Raw genomic sequence first — 19,894 nt, 5'->3', positions numbered from 1 at the left:
TGGCCCAAGGCCTGGAGTCAGGAAGACTTCAGTTCAAATGTCACTCTCACAAACTTATTGTGTCACCTTGGGCAAGTCACTTACCTTCTGTTTACCTCAGTTTCCTCAACTGTAAAAATTGGGATAATATTAACATTTGCCTCCAGTAATATTGTGAGGATCAAATGAGATTATCTTTGTAAAGCATTTAACATAGTGCCTTGAACATAGTAAGTACTATTCAAATGCTAGCTCTTATTATCATTCTCTTGTTACATTAATCTTTATAAGGGGCAGCTAGGTGGTGCAGTGGATAGAGCACCAGCCCTGGAATCAGGAGGACCTGAGTTCAAATCTGGCCTCAGACACTTGACACTTACTAGCTGTGTGACCCTGGGCAAGTCACTTAATCCTCATTGCCCGGCAAAAAAAAATACTGATAACACTTTCCCTTAACCTAGACATTTACACATGTGTCCTAGAAGAACAGGGATACTCCAACTGGAGAATATGATTCAAAGCTGTTGCTAAACTTTGCCTGCCAGCATGATAAATGAATTCTTCACGGGTCAGATCTGGTTCTGCTTAACTTATTCCATCAGCAACCTGGATTATAATCACAGTCAATAAACAAGGGTTTGTTCATTATGTATCATGTGCAAGGCAACGTGAATACTACTGCATTCAAGGAATTCATAAAGTAGTTGGGGAGAGAGGACATAATCATAAAATGATAAATAGTAACATAGAGTATAATATTAAGGGCCAAATCATTGGCAAAAACAGTAAATATTATAGAAGTTCAAGGGCAGGAGAGATCAGTTTGGGCCAAGACAATCCAGAAAGTATGCTAGAGTAGAGCACATGTTCATTTAATTTGAAGATGACACTAAATTAAAGGAGGTATGTCATACTTTAAAATGAAATTATTGATGCCTTAAAAAAAACCCAAAACACAAATGTATTACTCATTTCCCAAGAATGTTCCTCCCCAACATAACCCTGCCTTGTTACAGAAATACTAATTGAGCCCATCTGATAGCACATGAAACACCCTGTAACAGTAGACTCCGCCTCTCTATGGAGAGGACGGAACTGGGTTTTATTATCCATTCTTCCAGACCAAGGTTCATCATCATTCCACTTAATCTGAGGTTAGGTGCCCTTTAGTGTTGTCTTAATTTGCAGTGTTTTAGTGATTGTGTGTGTGTTTTCTTGGTTCTGCTTTCTTGGCCCTTCATCAATTCATACAAATTTTCCCATGTTTTTCTGAATATCTCCTATTCACAATTTCTTATGACACAATATTCTATTAAAGTGACAATTTGTTCAGCTATGCTTGACTCCATTTTTAGGCAAACTACAACCCTTACCTGAGGGCTAAATCTGACTGCCCCATCTCTGCTTTTGTATAGCTCCAGTTGGGAATGTTTTGGGGGTTTTTTTACATTTTTAAATAAAGTTTTATTGTATTTCAAAATGTAAAAAACCATTCTTAGTTCCAGGACCATACAAAAACTGAATGGTGGCTAGAATCGACCCAAGGGCTGTGGTTTGCTAACCCTTGCTCTAGTCAATGGGCATCCAGGTTTTTGCTATCTCAAAAAGTGTCTCTATGAATATTTTGGTATATGTAGGATCTTTCGGTTTGACCTCTTTGGAGTATGTTGGAAAAGTAGTGCTTTTGTTGTATCAAAAGTATTAAAATTTTAGCGACTTTTCTCACATGATTCTAAGTTATCTTCTAGAATAATTTGACCAATATGTAATACTTTTTTTGTAAGTTAGGATTGAAATGTTAAATTATTGTAATAAATTCAAGAAGAAACAAATAGAATGAACCAAATAAAGAATAACTCATGGAAGAAAGTAATTCAAACTGTATATGTATAACATGAAAAATGATAAGCTAGTGGAAAACAATAGAAAATTACTTAGGAGTCTGTCACTCACAAATTTCAAATTTGGAAAGGACCTCAGAAACTATCCATTTAGTCTAATCTATCCATACCTGAATAGGAGATTCCTCTATAGCATACCTAGCAAGTGGTCATCCAGCTTTTGTAAAGTCCTCCAGAGAGGGGGAAGTCTCTCCTACCTCACCTGAGCTATCTTTAGGTTGTTCTGATTGTTAGTGTTTCCATACATAGAACCCAAATCCAACTCTCCCATTATTCCAAGTTCTACCCTGCTTGAATCTAGCTGAGTATGATAGAGTGGGAAAAATGCTGGATTTAGTTGAGTTCAAATCCCAGCTCAGTTTCTTACTACCCATGTGGCATTGGAAAAGCAGTTACACTTCTCTGGCCTCAGTTTTTCCTTCTGTAAAATGAAGGGGTTTGAATAGTAAGACATCTGAGCTTTCCTCCAGCACTTCGTTGATGATCCCATCAAGTTCAGTGCTTCTTCCACATGACTGTCATTCATATGCTTGAAGACAGATATTGCAGATCACAAGATAGATCTGAATTGTTGGTATGTGCTATTATTTTTTTTAAATGTGGGATTTATAAGTTGTAGCATGAATATTTTTTTTAAAAGTAGGAGCATAGCCTTCAAAGTGATCTCATAGTGCTTATTACTGATACTTATAATGTTTCTCAAATTCTGTTATGCCAGGAGTGTTACAAAGTGAGCAAAAGAGTTCCTTCACGTTGTTATGGCAGACAGGGACACAAAGCAAACTGTTTTGCTATTTATTTCATTTGCAACATTTAAAAAAAAGACATTTTAATAGTTTTTTTAAAGTTCTGTTAAAGAGTTTGTTTTTGGTTTTTTTCAATGAAGTGCCCTGCCTCTATAAAAATTTTGAGAAGCATTGCCTTAGGGTGATGTGTCCAGTTAGGGACAACTTAAAAATGAAACAGAAGATTTGTACATGGTTCAGAGATTCAGAAATGAGTTAAGGACTGGAAAAAATTATATATAGAATAAAAGTTAAATAAACCAGAAATATGCATCTAAGAAAAGGAATGATAAGGAATAAACTTACTGGTTTCCGTGCTATTTAATGTGATAATTGTTTTCTATATTTTCAGAAAGTATAAAATGAAATAAACTAAAACTCTAGCTGTAGAGACTTGGGTTAGGTAAGGAAAGCTAACAGAAAGATTTGAAAAACATCAGGTTAAATTTACTGAAGGAGGTAACTGAACATTCTGTAGAACTTTCTAAAAACCTATCTGGGATATTGAAGTGTAACAGGTAGGGAAACTTTGCATTTGCCCCGTTACGTAAATGCTAAAGTTTTATTGGGGGATTTTTCTGGATGGTTTTCTTTTCTTATTCTCTTATACCCAGAGGTATATATTTTCCTGAGACTTATTTATTTATTTATTTGCCTTTTAAAAAATCCATTTAACCCAAGGAATTCTCTGTACTGTTTAGACTTTTCCCTGTATTCTTTTAGCCATCTTCCTACCTCCCTTTTTTCTTCTCTTTACAAAAAAAATTGTTTGGCAGCCTTAAAGAAGGCCACCACTAGCTCTCAAGAGAGTACCATTATTATTGTTATTTTAACATTTACTGTGGAGTCACAATGAATTAGGCAACATGATCTGCCTAGGACAACCCAGAATGGTAGACTGTATCCCAAGGGATGTGAATTTTCCTTCCCATAAGAAAATTTTTATTTTAATACAAATGACCAAGGCCATCAGGCATTAAAATTTGTAAGCTAGTGATACAGAAAGGGTTGTTTAAAAAATCTTATTAGTTTTCCATTTTCCCATAAGTAATGTATTTTCACAAAATGTCTATTTCAACCCAGTTAAAATAAAACTTTAAAAAATTTTAATCAATTTGCTGTGAAAATGATAATTATTGATATTAGTACCTATTTATAGTTTCCTATCTACTTTATTTTACCATCTATTTGTTTCATATACATGTTTGAGTAGCTAGCTGTGCCTTCTAATTATATTAAAATTGTATATAGAAAAAATAATGGGAAATTGGGAGGAGAAGAGACAGTGATTGCTAGACTGTAGCTCCCTGAAGGACAAGATGTACTTAAAATGGATGGGGCATTACAAAGCACTTAGCTAAAAAGTATGATCTGGAAGCTTGTCATCACAAATATCAAGTTGTTATCAACAATGGCATTGGGATTAACTACTTTATGGGAGAAACATTACTAGATGTATAGTTTGACTTTTATCCACTTGTTAATACTTCAAAATACTACAGTATCCCTTGGTTTTTGTGTGAGAAAGCAAAGGAATAATTTTCTTATATTTATAAAACAATGGTAATTCTGGAGAATTTTTTTTTTCAGTACATTTATTACAAAGTAGTGTTAGCTTACAACCAAGGAACCTATGCAATTGACTTAGTTTTTAAATTCTGGGCTGCCAAGAAAGAATTTTTGAAGAGTCATCTTGTCCTGTGCTATTTGTGAAGGTGAGGTACTCTTTTGGTATGGGCTCTCTTCCCAGCATAGGAGCTGCTTAGTCATAGTTTTATTATGATGTAATTTTATGTAAATGGACACATTCCAGATGAAAAACATGACAAATGAGGATATTGATTTTGAAGGATCGGGGGTTTTTTCCCCCTTGAATCCAGGACACTTGATCGTCACACTTAGGAAATCTTGAGATTTCTCTTTCAACCTAAGGAAAATAACTTGCTCTACAACCCTAGATTTTGCAGGTAGACTTATTGAACAAGCCATTCAGAGTTAATACATAAAGCCTTGCAGTTCTCATTAATGAATGACCTTCTGGCAAAAACACATTAGATATTACTCATACACTCTTAAATTATTAGAGCTGGAAGACATTTTGAAGTTTTAGTTCAGCCCTCTCATTTTACCCTTTAAAATTTGAAAGTAGAATAATAGCTGGAATATTCAATGCCAAAAAATGATCTTTCTTGTCTTTTCCCCCCATCTGAAACTATTTTCTCTTCTCCCACACAGGTATTATTGTGCATGCTCAGATGATTGATATTTTCATGAAATCTGTTTGGCCCATCTTCAGTTCAATCCTTATATAAGTTGAGAATTTGAAATGTTTCTCTCCGTGTTAGGAGAGGGAATGTTGCCAGCATGTGTTTGCTGCCTGAGATACATGGGACAAAAATCGATTGTACTTTTTGGCATTTGCATCATACTCTAAACCATGTATTAGATTTTATGAAATGCTATCACAAAATCATATTTGGCTGAATTGTTTTGTTGATCTGAATAATGTTTTGAAGATTTTTGAAAATCGGGTGCTATATAATTTTTCTTTTTTTTTTTTGCGGGGCAATGAGGGTTAAGTGACTTGCCCAGAGTCACACAGGTAGTAAGTGTCAAGTGTCTGAGGCCGCATTTGAACTCAGGTACTCCTGAATCCAGGGCCGGTGCTTTATCCACTGCACCATCTAGATGCCCCCAGGTGCTATATAATTTTAACTTTTAGGATCTATATTTAAGTATTTCATTTCAGGAAAATCAGCCTTTGCACAATTAAGATCAAGAAGTAGATGGGTTGACATATGCTGTAACCCACTGCCCAGACTCACTGAGCACATACAGACTGGATTAGTCTGGGGAGCTTCTCTCTGTCTTAATATTCATTGAATCATAGATATAGAGTTGGAGTGTCATTTAGTCCAATCCCCTATTTTTTTTTTTAAGTAATTTTTTTTTTAAGTGAGGCAATTGGGGTTAAGTGACTTGCCCAGGGTCACACAGCTAGTAAGTGTTAAGTGTCTGAGGCTGGATTTGAACTCAGGTACTCCTGACTCCAGGGCCGGTACTCTATCCACTGTGCCACTAGCTGCCCCGCATATATATATATATATTAAAAAATCTCATTTGAACTTTACAACAACCCTGTAAGAGAGGTGCTATTACTTTCATTTTACAGAGAAGAAAGCTGATACTGAGAGAGAATTAGTGGCTTGCCCAGTGTGACACTGCTAATTTACCATCTAAAGGAAGATTTGAACTCAGATCTTCTTCACTCTGAATTCAGTACCCTATCCACTATGCTACTTAGCTATCTGCATAAGTTAGAGTGAATTATAGTGTCACACTTCTGAGTCAAGAAGTCCTAAGTTCAAATTCAGCATCTAACACTAGCTATGTGACCTCTAGGATTTACTGGTTGGTTCATTGTTGTCCTTTGTTCTTGTAGAGGACAAAAATGACATCACTATATTGGGGTCAAGGTACAGTGTGTCCAATTATAGTTGATGAGACCAAAACAAGATCAGAAGGCTGTACCACGTCAGGCACAAATAGTCCATATGAACATTTGGAGTGGAGATGTCTCTAAATTTGTGCATCTCTTACTAAGCTATAGGTGAATTTCATCCTATCTTGATAGAAGGTATTCCCTCACTAGGAGTTCCCTATACTTAATAAAATCACAGATCTCTCATGTATTTTTCTCTTTTCTTTTCTTTTTCTTTTTCTTTTCCTTTTTCTTTCTTTTTTTTTGGGGGGGGGCGGGGCAATGAGGGTTAAGGGACTTGCCCAGGGTCACACAGCTATTAAGTGTTAAGTGGCTGAGGCCAGATTTGAACTCATGACCTTCTGAATCCAGGACTGGTCCTCTATCCACTGTACCACCTATCTGCCCCTCCTCTCATGTATTTTTAAACATAATAGTGATAATAGCTAGCATTTGTATATCGTTCTAATATTTATAAAGCAATTTATACAATTTGTCTTGTTTGATCCTCACAGCGACTCTGTGAGGTAGTTATAATTATTATTCCCATTTTACATATAATAAAACTGAGGCTCAGAGAAGTTAAGTGATTTGTCCAGGGTCACACCTCTGGTAAATATCTGAGGCAGGATTCAAACTCAACTTTTATTGACCCTAAGCCCAGCACTCTGTCCCCTGAGCAACCTAGCTTCCTATTTCTACATAATTAAGGTGCTAAATGCCTTTTAAAAAATTATTTTTCTTATGTACTTAACTTTCCCAACAAAAATAATCAAGTAAACAACTTAAGGAATACAAATTATACATAAAACTATAATCTCAAAACCTTTTACAATTTGCTCAAAGGGGAAAAAATGTACATACAAATATAAATATATGTACATGTGTGGGTATGTATATGGAGAGAGAGACTTTGTTATTGTTGTTATTCAGTTGTTCAGTCATGTCCAACTCTTGATGATCCATGGACCATAGCACACCAGGCCCTTCTATTCTCCACTATCTCCTGAAATCGGTCCAAGCCCATATTTGTTTCTTTCATGACATTATCCATCTATCACATTCTCTGCCATCACCTTTTCCTTTTGTTTTCCATTTTCCCCTGAGATCAGGATCTTTTCCAGTGTCTTGTCTTCTCATTATGTGGCCACAATATTTGAGCTTCAGCTTTAGCATTTGACTTTTCCAATGAATAGTCTGAATTAATTTTTTTAAGTATTGACTGATTTGATCTTCTTGCTTTCCAAGGGACTCTCAGAAGTCTTCTCCAGCTCCACAATTTGAAAGTGTCGATTCTGTAGCTCTCAACTTTCCTTATAGTCCATGTCTCACAGCCATACATACATTACTACTGGAAAAATCCAGCTTTGACCACACAGAACTTTGTCAGCAAGGGGATGTCTCTGCTTTTTAGTGTGCTATCCAGATTTGCCATAGCTTTCCTTCCAAGGAGCAAGTATTTTTTAATTTCATGGCTACAGTTGCCATCTGCAGTGATCTTTGGGCCCAAGAATATAAACTTTGACATTTCTTCTCTCTCTATTTGCTAGGAAGTGATGGGACCAGTTGCCAAGATCTTAGGGTTTGTTTGTTTTTGTTTTTTTTTATGTTAAGCTTCAAGCCAGCTTTTCCATTCTTCTCTTTCATCCTCATCAAGAGGCTTCTTAGTTCTTCTTCACTCCCTGCCATAAAAGTGGTAGCTTTGCATTTTTGAGATTGTTGATATTTCTCCTGGCAACCTTAATTCCAGCTTTTGATTCATTCAGTCTAGCATTTCATATGATGTACTTTGCATATAAGTTAAAATAAATAAGGTGACAATCTTAAACTAATCAGTTGTTCCGTGTTCAGTTCTAACTGTTGCTTCTTGGCCCACATGCAGGTTCCTTAGGAGAAAAATAAGATGATCTGGTGCTCTCATCTCTTTGAGGACTTGCCATATTTTATTATAATCCACACAGTCAAAGACTTTAATGTAGTCAGTGAAGCAGAAGCAGAAATTTTTCCGAAACTCCCATGCTTTCTTCATAATCCAGAGAATGTTGGCAATTTGGTCTCTAGTTTCTCTGCCTCTTTGAAAACCAGCCCGCTCTTCTGGTAATTCTTGATTCACATATTGCTAAAGCCTGGCTTACAGAATCTTAAGCATAACCTTACTGGCATATGAAGTGAGTGCAATTGTTCAGTAATTTGAACATTCCTTGGCATTGCCCTTCTTTACCTATCTTTTCCCATCCAGTGGCCACTGCTGAGTTTTCCAAATTTGCTGGCATAGTAAAGCAATTTTAAATAGCTCAGCTGGAATTCCATCACTTCTGCATGCCTATTTTTGCACGACATTCCCTTGATATCTAATTTTCTTGTAGAGATCTCTTGTCTTTCTCTTTCTGTTGTTTTCTTCTATTTCTTTGCACTGTTTATTTAAGAAAATGTTCTTATCTCTCCTTGCTTTTCTCTGGATTGTTGTTCATCTTTCATTCTTGAAGAGGATGCATGACATCACGAGGGTGATGTCTTAATGTGCAGAGTTGCACAAAGTCAGCATCTTCACCCTCTCTTCCAGTCATCTGAGTCCAGTGGCAAGACAAAAGTCAAGGTGACTGGTGATGCCCCCACTATTCTCTAAAAATCAGCATTCAGTTGGGTATATCTTTCCCTTTTCCCTTTCCCTTTTGCTTTCCTTCTTTCCTCAGCTATCTATAAAACCTCATCAGACAGCCATTTTGTTTTCTTGCTCTTCTTTTCTTTGAAATGTTTTTTGTTGTTGTTGTTGCTGCCTCCTGCACAATATTGCATACCTCTCTCCATGGTTCTTCAGGAACTCTGTCTCCAGATCTAATCCCCTAAATCTATTCCTTACTCCCACTTCATATTTATAAGGAATGTTATTTAAGTCACATCTGTATGGTCTGATGGTTGTCCTTACTTTCTTCAATTTAAGTCTGAATTTTGCAATAAGAAGCTCATGATTTGAGCCATAGTAAGCTCTGGGTCTTATTTTAACTACTGTACAAGAGCTCCCCCACTTTTAGTTGCAAAGTATATAATCAGTCTGATTTCTTTATTGACCATCTGCTGATGTCCATGTGTAGGGGACAGCCTTTTGGGTTGTTGAAAATAAGTGTTTAACCATAAGCAATCGTGACAAAATTATTAGTCTCTTCCCTGTTTCATTTTGTACTCCAAAGCCAAACTTGCATGTTATTCCAGTTATCTTCTGATTTCCTGCTTTAACATTCTAATCCCCAATGATGAATGTGACTTTGGAGGGGGGGGGGTCTTACTTCTAGAAGATGTTGAAGGTCTTCATAGAACTGATCAACTTTGGCTTCTTTGGCATCAGTTGTTGGAGCATAGGCTTGTATTACCATGATGTTGAACTTTTTGCCTTGGATTTGAACAGATATCATTCTGTCATCTTTGAGATTATACTCCAATACTGAATTTCCCACCCTTTTATTGACTATGAGGACTACTCCATTTCCTCTAAGAGATTCTTGCCCAAAGTAGTATATGTAGCAATCACTTAAATTAAATTCACCCATTCCTGTCCATTTAAATTCACTGACACCCAAGATGTTGATGTTTAATCTTTCCATCTCCTGTTTCACCACATCTAGCTTACCTTGCTTTCATTGATCTTACACTCCAGATTTGTGTGTGTGTAACTTAGTAAAATATTAATAATGATATTTAAGACTCTTTAAATTGCAATTGAACAGGAAGCACCCTGGTAACCCTCCAGTCCCAAGGGCCCACCATATTTGCAGGGTACTTGGTGCAGACACCTGATCTGTTTTAACACCTCTAGAGCTGAGAACTCCCAAACTTAAACAATCCTTCAGTCTTAAGCAGACCATATAGATAGATGTGTTCCACCATGCCTGGCCCAACTTCAATGTTCATAATAGCCTCTTTGGCAAAACCTGGAGAAAGGACATTGGTTTTCTAGTAGTACCCTTTGATGATTCAACATCCATAGTCCTTGTCAATTTTCTAATACATATAATATTGGTCTTATGGTAAACTGTTAGAATTGGGTTAATATCCAGAAATCTTTTCTTTCTTTTTTGTTTTTTTGTTTTTTGGGGTTTTTTTTTGGTAAGGCAATTGGGGTTAAGTGACTTGCCCAGGGTCACACAGCTAGTAAGTGTTAAGTGTCTGAGGCTGGATTTGAACTCAGGTACTCCTGAATCCAGGGCTGGTGCTTTATCTACTGCGCCACCTAGCTGCCCCAAATCTTTTCTTTTTAAAAAAATTTAATTTGATTTGATTTAAATTTTTTTTCCAATTACATGTAAAGATATTTTTTGAGTTCCAAATTTTTCTCCTACCCTCCCTTCCCTCCCCCCTCACTAAGCCAGCAAGCAATCTGATATAGGTTGCACATTACAACCATGTTAAATATATTTCCACATTAGTCATGTTGTAAGAGAAAAATCAGAACAAAAGGGAGGGGGCAGCTAAGTGGTGCAGTGGATAAAGCACCAGCCCTGGATTCAGGAGGACCTGAGTTTAAATTCAGCCTCAGACACTTGACACTTACAAGCTGTGTGACCCTGGGCAAGTCACTTAACCTTCATTGTCCTTCAAAAAAAGGAAAAACAACAACAACAAAAAACAAAAAATCTGGAAAGAACAAAAGGGAAAAAATGCAAGAAAGAATAAACAACAACAAAAAAGCAACAACAAAAGTGGAAATAGTATGCTTCAATCCTCATTTAGACTCCATAGTTCTTTTTCCGAATGTTGAGAGCATTTTCCACCATAAGTCTTTTGGCATTGTCTTGGATCATTATATTGCTGAGAAGAGTTAAGTCTACAGTTGATCATCACACAGTGTTGTTGATACTGTGTACAATGTTATCTTGGTTCTGTTCATTTCACTCAGCATCAATTCATGTAAGTCTTTCCAGGTTTTTCTGAAATCCATCTGCTTATCATTTCTTACAGCATAATTATATTCCTTTACATTCATATACCACAGCTTGTTTAACCATTCCCAAATTGATGGGCATCCCCTCGATTTCCAATTCTTTGCCACCACAAAAAGAGCAGCTATAAATATTTCTGTACATGTGGGTTCTTTCCCCCTTTTTTATGATCTCTATGTTTAGTTTACTAGCAAATTATTTACTAGCAAGATTTTTTGCATAATTGCTGTTAAAAATGTATGTTTAATTTCTCTTTTTTTATTTAAAGCATTCCATAGATAATTAGAAGAAGAACCGTCAGTGAATGAAAAAAAAATGCCTCTGTTCAGTAAATCACACAAAAATCCAGCAGAAATTGTGAAAACTCTGAAAGATAACCTGGCTATATTGGAAAAGCAGGAAAAAAAGACAGACAAGGTATGAGGCAATATAATGAGAGTATTGTAAAAATGTATTTATTCTAAGAATATTCCATCGCATGGATGATTTATGACTCTGCCTGTTAGAAGACCATCTGTACAGTTGGAAGAGCCGTCCTGTCCACCTTCTGCCCTAGGCTTTCTGTAGGATTCTGAACAAAGCATTCACCTCCTCAGCCCTTAGTTTCCTCATTTTTAAAATGAAAATGTCTAACTCATTGACCTTTGAGACCTTTTTCAGCTCTGATTCAAATTTCTTTTTTTTTTTCTGATTCAAATTTCAAACGTCGAATGTCAGCATGGTCTTTTGGTATGTATTTGAGTTTGGTTACTGTTAAATTTAAGTCTGTTGGCTACTGAAAGGTCTTCTTGAGGTGACCCATGGCCCAGGATCATTCCCCTTTACACACACACACACACACACACACACACACACACACACACACACACACACACACAGAGTTTTGTACTCACAGAGACTGCATTTGATTCTTGAATTCTAACTTCAACAAGGTCATTTGCTTGCTTGGGTACATTATTCATCCCTAGAGTTGTTTCAGGAAAATTTCTTCATATATTCATGGTATAGCTTATGTCTGGCTGTTCCCAAAAGTGGCTAAAAGGAGTCTTTAGTTCTTCTGTGAGCACTCAAGGTACTGAAAATATACTGGACAACCTTTATGCCAAGAAAAGTACAGGACATGCAAAAAAAAAAAAAAAAGACTCACAGGAACCTATAAACAGATACTGGGAACTTTAGATAATCCATCAGATCCCCTGGAAGGGAGCTAAACTGGGGATAATTATTGGGAAAACCCTTAATATTTAAGTGAAACCCTTACTCCCAGAGAGTCCTAGATAGTCTCCTTTGACTGACGGTACTGCCTTGTGGTTTAGACTTCCCCTAGAAGGTAAACATCCCACTGGACCTACACTGTTCAAGTAACTCACTGGCTTTGATCTTCAGATAGGAATTATTTGGGCTATCTTCTTTTTCCCCCCACCAAGTAGTACACTACATCAGACAGTTCTCTCTCTCTCTCTCTCTCTCTCTCTCTCTCTCTCTCTCTCTCTCTCTCTCTCTCTCGATTCTAGAAGGTTTGATCCCTGAACTGTCATGTTTGGACATTTTCACAGTTTGGATTATCCATGTGACAATTCCTAAAGCTCATGGTGCCCAGGAAATCTGTCCTACGGGGGGCAGTCTGCACATAGCTATGGTCTTTCCCTCCTTCCCCTTTTTGAATGCAGATCACTCTGCTATGTGCTGGTATTTCTTCTCAAGGTCCAAGAGAAACCATGACTTTGTGAACAGATGTTTTTGCTCATTTTGTAGACTTCACTATCATTTTATGGTCCCTCCAAACTAAGACACCCCCCCCCCCACACACACACCCCTCCTATAATCTCCTCTAATCAACCTTTCACAAACATACCCACATTGGAATTCTAATTACTAAAGCTTCTTAGAAAGGAGTTCAAGATAGACTAGCTTTATATCAAATACCTCTCTAGAGAAAATAATATAAGAACTCAGTCACCTCAGACACTTGCTAGACCCTGGGCAAGTCACTTAACCCCAATTGCCTTAAACATCTGGGACCATCTCTGGTTGTCCCGACACATATCTTACTACTGGACCCAGATGGCTCTGGAGGAGAGAGTGAGGCTGGTGACCTTACACAGCCCTGCCTCACTTAAATCCAATTCACTGCAAGTCATGACATCACCCTGATGCCACGGTCCTCTTTGAGAATGAAGGACAAACCACAACAAATAAGAACTCAGTGTAGAATTTAACTCAGTTATTCAGGTTCCAGAAAAAGTGAACCATCCCCTCTTAAGCATGCACCCATGCCTTCATTCAAGAAACATGTATTACATAGCTACCATGTGCAATAGAAGGTTGTGTGGTGTAGTCGATAGAAAGCTGACTTTGTACCTAGAAAGTTCCTGTCTTGCCTCTGACACTTCCTGTCTGTGAGATCCTGGGCAAGCTGCCTAACCTCTCAATGATCTTAGCTACTATCTAAGAATATACACTAAGGAGAAGGTGCTGACCTCCATTGGCCAAAGTTCTCTATGCTCCTGAAGTTACAGATGCAGTCCTGATCCCAATCCCTTGTTTTTATTGGGCATGTGCTTTGAGGCTTTGCATAGAGATATGTTCAAGTCATTCTCTTCTGGGTTTGTGTCTCGAGCTTCCCTGTCATCATGGTAACTCTTTGTTTGGCTCCTTTTTTTGTTTACTCATTCTTCCAGCCTCCTTCTAGATTCTAGACTTTATGTTTATGTTGGGCTCTGCTCACTCGAGGCAGTGAGGTGGGTGCAGCAGATAGAGTGCTGAGCCTAGAGTCAAGAAAATTGGAGTTCCAATCCATCCACAGATAGTTACTATTTGTATAGCTCTGGCAAGTCACTTAACATCTAGTTGTCTGCATTTGCCCATTCCTCTAATGTCTGGGCTGGACTAGATGACTGTTGATATGTCTTCCAGTTCTCATATTCCATGATTCTTTAAGTTGGGAGAGGAACTTTAGAGGTCCCTCAGGAGCTCTCTGTTGCCTTTAGGATAAAATATAAGCTCTTTAGCTGGGCATTTAAAAACTTCCCAGCCTGCCTCCTGCCTAACTTTGCTAACAGAATTCATATTACTACCTTTCATGTGCTTCTCATTTCAGTAAGACTGGCCTACTTGCTGTCCCCCTGATTCAGGCATTCAATCTCCCACCTCTTTGCTTTTGTATAAACTGCCCTACATGCCCCATAGCTCAGGAGCCATCTAGGCTGACTTATCCCTGAAAAAGAATTGATTCTATAGCATGCTCCCAATTTCCAGCCAGCCTTTGATCAAAGATCTCCAATGAAGGGGAAAATCTGCCCCAACCCCACCCCCACCCCAACAAATACACACCTGAAGGGGAAATGCTTTCCACTTTTGGATAGTTCTAATGGTTTAAAATTTGTTTCTTACAACCAGCTTAATTTGTCTCTTGGCGACTTCTACCCATTGCTCCCATTTGTTCCTTCTGTGGTTAAATAGACCAAATGGTTAGAATTTTCATCCAGGAGGGAGATTCTCATCCCCAGTAACAGCCCTTTCAATCCTTGAAGACAGCTATCAACTAAGTCAGTTTACCAATAAGCATTTATTAAAGCATCTGCTATGTTGTAGGCACTATACTGTATCAGGGTGACACAGAGACAAAAATGGAAAAGGCCCTGTCCTCAAAGAGCTTGCATTATATTGGGGAAGATAAAAGTACCTATGAGTAAGTAATAAACATTACCTAAAGGCAAGAGCAGCTGATTGAATATAGGGGGGGGGGGGTCTGAAGGAGAGTGATTGTTGATGATTTTGTGGGAGTGAACCTGGGTAAGTAGGACAATGGTGGCATCTTTAGCAGAAAGAATAAGGCTCAGAAGAAGGTAGGTTTAGGGAGAAAGATCATGAGATTTGTTTTGGACACCGTGCATTTGAGATATCTAAGGAATACTGTGAGTCTTTCCATCTCCAGGCTAAATATTCCTAATTCCTTCAGCCAGTCCTTCCATGCAATGTGCCATTGTGGCTGTGGTCTTCTGGAGGCACTATAGTTTATCAGTGTCCCTCCCAAGATGTGGCATTAACACCTGACCGCAGATTTTCTGTATGTGGAATGATGAGCACAGGGAATAGCTGCTCTGTCTTTCACCTCATGATTCTTGTAAGGTATTCCATGCTCTGTACAGCCCAGGGTCACATTAGCTTTTTGGACTGCCTTTTCACACTATTGACTCATTTTCAAACTGCAGTCCACCAAAACTCTCAGAATTTTTTCAGGCAATTCTATATCCTCCTTGTCAACATTCATCATGGTCCCATCCATATGCAATATTCTGAGCTTTTTTCTTGAGTCTCTTAATCCAGCTTCAAAAAGACATGTAGTGGGGCAGCTAGGTGGTGCAGTGAATAAAGCACCAGTCCTGGATTCAGGAGGACCTGAGTTCAAATCCGGCCTCAGGCACTTGACACTTACTAGCTGTGTGACCCTGGGCAAGTCACTTAACCCTCATTGGCCCACCAAAAAAAAATTTTTTTTTAAATAAAACAAAAAGCCATGTAGCAGGGGCAGCTAGGTGGCATAGTGGATAGAGCACTGGTCATGGAGTCAGTAGAACCTGGGTTCAAATCCGACCTCAGATCCTTGACACTAGCTGTGTGACCCTGGATAAGTCACTTAACCTCAATTGCTCTGCCAAAAAAAAAAAAGCTATGTAGCTTTTTTTTTTAATACTTTTCTTTTTTTCTTAGCCATATCTCATTCTGAGCTCACATTATTCTTAAAGTACCATGTCATGCTTTTTAATTCATCTTCTATTACTTGCCTTTGCTTCCATCTTCTGTAAAAGTCTTTTAAGAATCAGTCATTTGGATTCCCTGTTCATCCATATCAATATCTTCAAACATCTCCTCATTTTCCTTCTCATAGTCTTGTCTTTATGTTCTTAATTTCATTCTTAAGAATTTCTTAGTTTTGAGGGCTGATGTCTCCTATAGGATTTTAGTGCATGGGATCCTTCTTATTCTTCCTCTGAGCTCTAGGATTCGTATCAGACCATGCTTTGCACTCTATCACAGACTCTGAGGAAAGCGGTCAGTTTTCTCAAAGATTATTCCATTCTTACCTGTTGTTGTGAATCAGATCCAGAATAGACATTCCCTTTATTGGTTCCTCCATCTTTTGAAACAAGACCCCATCATTAGCAAAAGTAAAAAATATATATATATTATCTGCTCTGCTTTGGACAAAGAGAGAGCTCCAGCAGAAGCCTGGGAACTGAAGATCCTTGTCTCCTCTGAATCGTGCCAGGCTCATAAGATCTGTTTCCTGAGCTCCCAGTCTTTTCCTTCTTGTCCAGGTAACCTGTTTACACTTGCTAGTGTTTCTGCCTTTCGTTTCTTTTCACCAGATGCTCTCTGTCACACTACTTCCTTTCTGGCTCCCAAGTTTTCTCACAGCATACATTTTATTCTTATGAGTATATAGCCCTAATGGCTTCAGTGTTACCTCACTGACCCTCCCTCTTACCTCTCCTGTTTCTGTCCTTTCCTTACCTCTACCTTTTAGAATCTTTAACTCATTTCAAGGCTCAGCTCAGGCTTCATTTCCTGATCCCCATAATTGTATCCTTTCCTTCCCCAAATTAAATTGTGTTCATTCATAGGTTTAAGTGTTGAATCTTCACGGTAGACTATAAGCTCCTTAAGCTCCAAAGATTGTGGTTTTGACTTTTTGTCCCCTGTGACTGACCCATAGTAGGTGCCCAATAAGTGTTTCTTGAATGTAATTGGAAACACTCAGTGGAGTCTGGATGGCCACTTGTCAGAAATATTGTAAATCAATAACAGACATTTATTAAGCCCCTGGGGCAGCTAGATGGTGCGGTGGGTCAAGTGCCGGGCCTGGAGTCAAGAAGACTTCATCTTCCTGAGTTCATATCTGGCCTCAGACATTTGCTGGCTGTGTGACCCTGGGCAAGTCACTTTACCCATTGGCTGCACCAGCATATCTGCCAAGAAAACTCCAAATGGGGTCAAAAAGAATCAGATATGACTAAAAAATAACTGAACAACAGCATTAAGCACCTACTAAATGCCAGGCATAGTGCTCAGTGCTGAGGATACAAATACAAAGAATGAAACAATCTCTAAGCTCAAGGAGTCAATATTCTAACACGGGAGAAGATAAGTGCACATATCAATATATCCAGAACAAATAGAAGGAGGATCAGTGCAAAGTCAGTGACTACAAGGTCAGCAGAAAAGGCTCTAGCATTTGGGGGGGGCGGGGATCAGAAAAGGTTTTCCCTAGAAGGTGGTACTTGAACGCCGTCTTAAAGGAAGAGAGAGCAGCAGTGAGGAAGGAGGAGGGCATTCTAGGCACGGAGGACAGCCAGTGCAGAGAGGTGAAGATGGAGGACGGAGCACCAAGGGCAAGGGTTAGAGAGGAAGACTGGCCAGAGGAGGAGGAATGTGGTTACAAAGAGAGTTTGGGGCCCAAATCATGGCGTGTTAAAGGCCAAGCAGAAAAGTTGATATATCTCGGAGGCAACAGGGAACTAGTGCAGTTATTGAGTAGGGAAGCGACAGGATTGTAGTTATAAAAAGTATTCACGCATCAGGGTTGTACTAGATGATTTCTGAGGTCCTTTCTGATTTTTAGATTAAAACCTGGATGGGCTTGATACACGTAGAGGAGAAAAATAGCAATAGCAGAATGGTTTGTCATGATAAGAATATGAGTATTAAATTAATGTCCTAGGAATTGGCCTTTAAATTTCATCATTCTTACTTGATGGGATCCTAGTATTAGAAGAGCCCTTAAAAGTAGTTTAGTTTGGGGGCAGCTAGGTGGTGCAGTGGATAAAGCACTGGCCTTGGATTCAGGAGTACCTGAGTTCAAATCTGGCCTCAAACACTTGACATTTACTAGCTGTGTGACCCTGGGCAAGTCACTTAACCCCAATTGCCTTACAAAAAATAAAGACAAAAGTAATTTAGTTTGGAACAGGTAGGTGGAGCAGTGGATAAAGCACTGGCCCTGGATTCAGGAGGACCTGAATTCAAATCCAGCTTCACACACTCACTAGCTGTGTGACCCTGGCCAAGTCATCTAACCCTCATTGCCCCACCAAAAAAAAAAAAAGTAATTTAGTTTAACCTTTAACCCTCTCTGGGCATATAGTAATCCTTTCTATAATATTCCTATCAGGTGATCATCTGTACAAATACTTTTAGTTATAGGAAGTTTGCAATTTCATGAGGTCATCCATGCCATTGTTAAATAGATCTGATTGTTGGGAAGTTATTCCTTTTTTTTTTTTTTTTGAGCTGAAGTCTGCCTTCCCTGCAGCTTTTACCCATTAGTCCTAGATGTATACTCCAGAGCAACACTGAATACATCTACACATACTTCTACACAACCTGTCATATCTTCTTCCCTTAGTCTTTTCTTTAAACTAATTGTCCCATTTATTCAGCCATTCCTTATACAAGATGGGTTTCTTTCCTTGTAATTATAGGACATTCAAGTTTATCAGGGTCTCTTTAATAGTGTTGAGAATTGAGCACAGTTTTTCAGATGTGGTCTGACTTGAAGAGGGTCAAGTGGAATTATTCCTCTAGTACCTGGGACATTTGTGTTAGCTTTCTTAGCAGTCACATCACATTGATTGTAATTAGCAATTGAGTTTTGTGGTCTGGATATTTTCATTCCTTTTAAAATGTATTCTTAATGTGCTCTTTGGTTACCAGGCTTCAGAAGAAGTGTCTAAATCACTACAAGCAATGAAGGAAATTCTTTGTGGTACAAATGATAAGGAACCACCCACAGAAGCCGTGGCTCAGTTAGCCCAAGAACTGTATACTAGCGGACTACTTGTCACCCTGATAGCTGACCTACAGCTGATAGACTTTGAGGTAAGTTGAGTTATCTGTCTCAGTGGGTCACTTGAGTGGTTTGGTTTGAATATGACTGTCAATTAATCTCCTGTGACTTTCTAAATCATTAATTTCTTCTAATTCAACAAATTAAAACTTTGAGGAAAACTCAAATCTCCTATTACTTTTTACATAGCTTATTATCCTTATTATGCACAGTTTACTAATAAGTAGTAAGCACTATTATTGTACTGAGGGACTGTTCAGTGTTTGGCTTTTAATAGACCTGCCTGGACTGGAAAAAAAACCAAAAACTTACCAAACTGAATGCTCTATGTATCTTGAACATGGTTGAAAAAACAAACTAACAAACAAACCTGGATGGGCTTGATACATGTAGAGGAGAAAAAAGCAATAGCAGAATGGTTTGTCATGATAGGAATATGAGTATTAAATTAATGTTCTAGGAATTAGCCTTAAAATTTCATCATTCTTACTTGATATAGGAAGCTATATTGTAAGCTCCCAGACTGTAGTAAATGCAGACTCTATACTACATGTCACGTAGTTCACCTAACCCTCTCTATCTAATGAATAAATGCATTGCAGCATGGTGAAAAAACATTAGTTTGCAAGACAGGACTCTTGGTTTATTTTGCTAGTTCAAATATTAGCTTACTTTTAAGACTGTGGGCATGTAACAAATAAATCTCTGTGGCTTAATTGAACTCTTAGAAACAGAGAGATCCTAAACAGATTTTATCTGTAAGTTCTCAGCATATGGTTTTATCTGTTATCTAATAATCGGCTATCCAGAACATTCAAGCACTGAATCATTGCAAATAGTCCATTGGGCCATAGAACTGAGAGTGAAGCCTTTCAAGGCTAGACTTTTAATTTTTTTGTAATCTTGCTTAAATGTTCCATACACTTGCTTTCTTTCCTCAGTAGATTATATGAAAGGTAATTTAA

At 38.1% G+C, this 19,894-nt stretch overlaps 1 protein-coding gene across 3 annotated transcripts in view; it reads left to right on the top strand.

The window, feature by feature from the left end:
* The window catches only part of CAB39L (calcium binding protein 39 like), a 140,871-nt gene that overhangs the window by 60,340 nt on the left and 60,637 nt on the right, over nucleotides 1-19,894 (top strand). For all 3 annotated transcript variants that reach the window (XM_043991133.1, XM_043991132.1, XM_043991131.1), the window contains 2 exons: nucleotides 11,349-11,497; nucleotides 18,797-18,961. In XM_043991133.1, coding sequence (XP_043847068.1) covers nucleotides 11,396-11,497; nucleotides 18,797-18,961 — 267 coding nt within the window. In that variant the 5' untranslated portion in view covers nucleotides 11,349-11,395. The remainder of the gene's footprint in view (nucleotides 1-11,348; nucleotides 11,498-18,796; nucleotides 18,962-19,894) is intronic.

The sequence above is a fragment of the Dromiciops gliroides genome, chromosome 3 (assembly GCF_019393635.1).
Source record: "Dromiciops gliroides isolate mDroGli1 chromosome 3, mDroGli1.pri, whole genome shotgun sequence".
In the NCBI taxonomy this organism is placed as follows: domain Eukaryota; kingdom Metazoa; phylum Chordata; class Mammalia; order Microbiotheria; family Microbiotheriidae; genus Dromiciops; species Dromiciops gliroides.
Note: the sequence above shows the minus strand (reverse complement) of the source record. Positions and strands in the feature narration are given on the sequence as shown.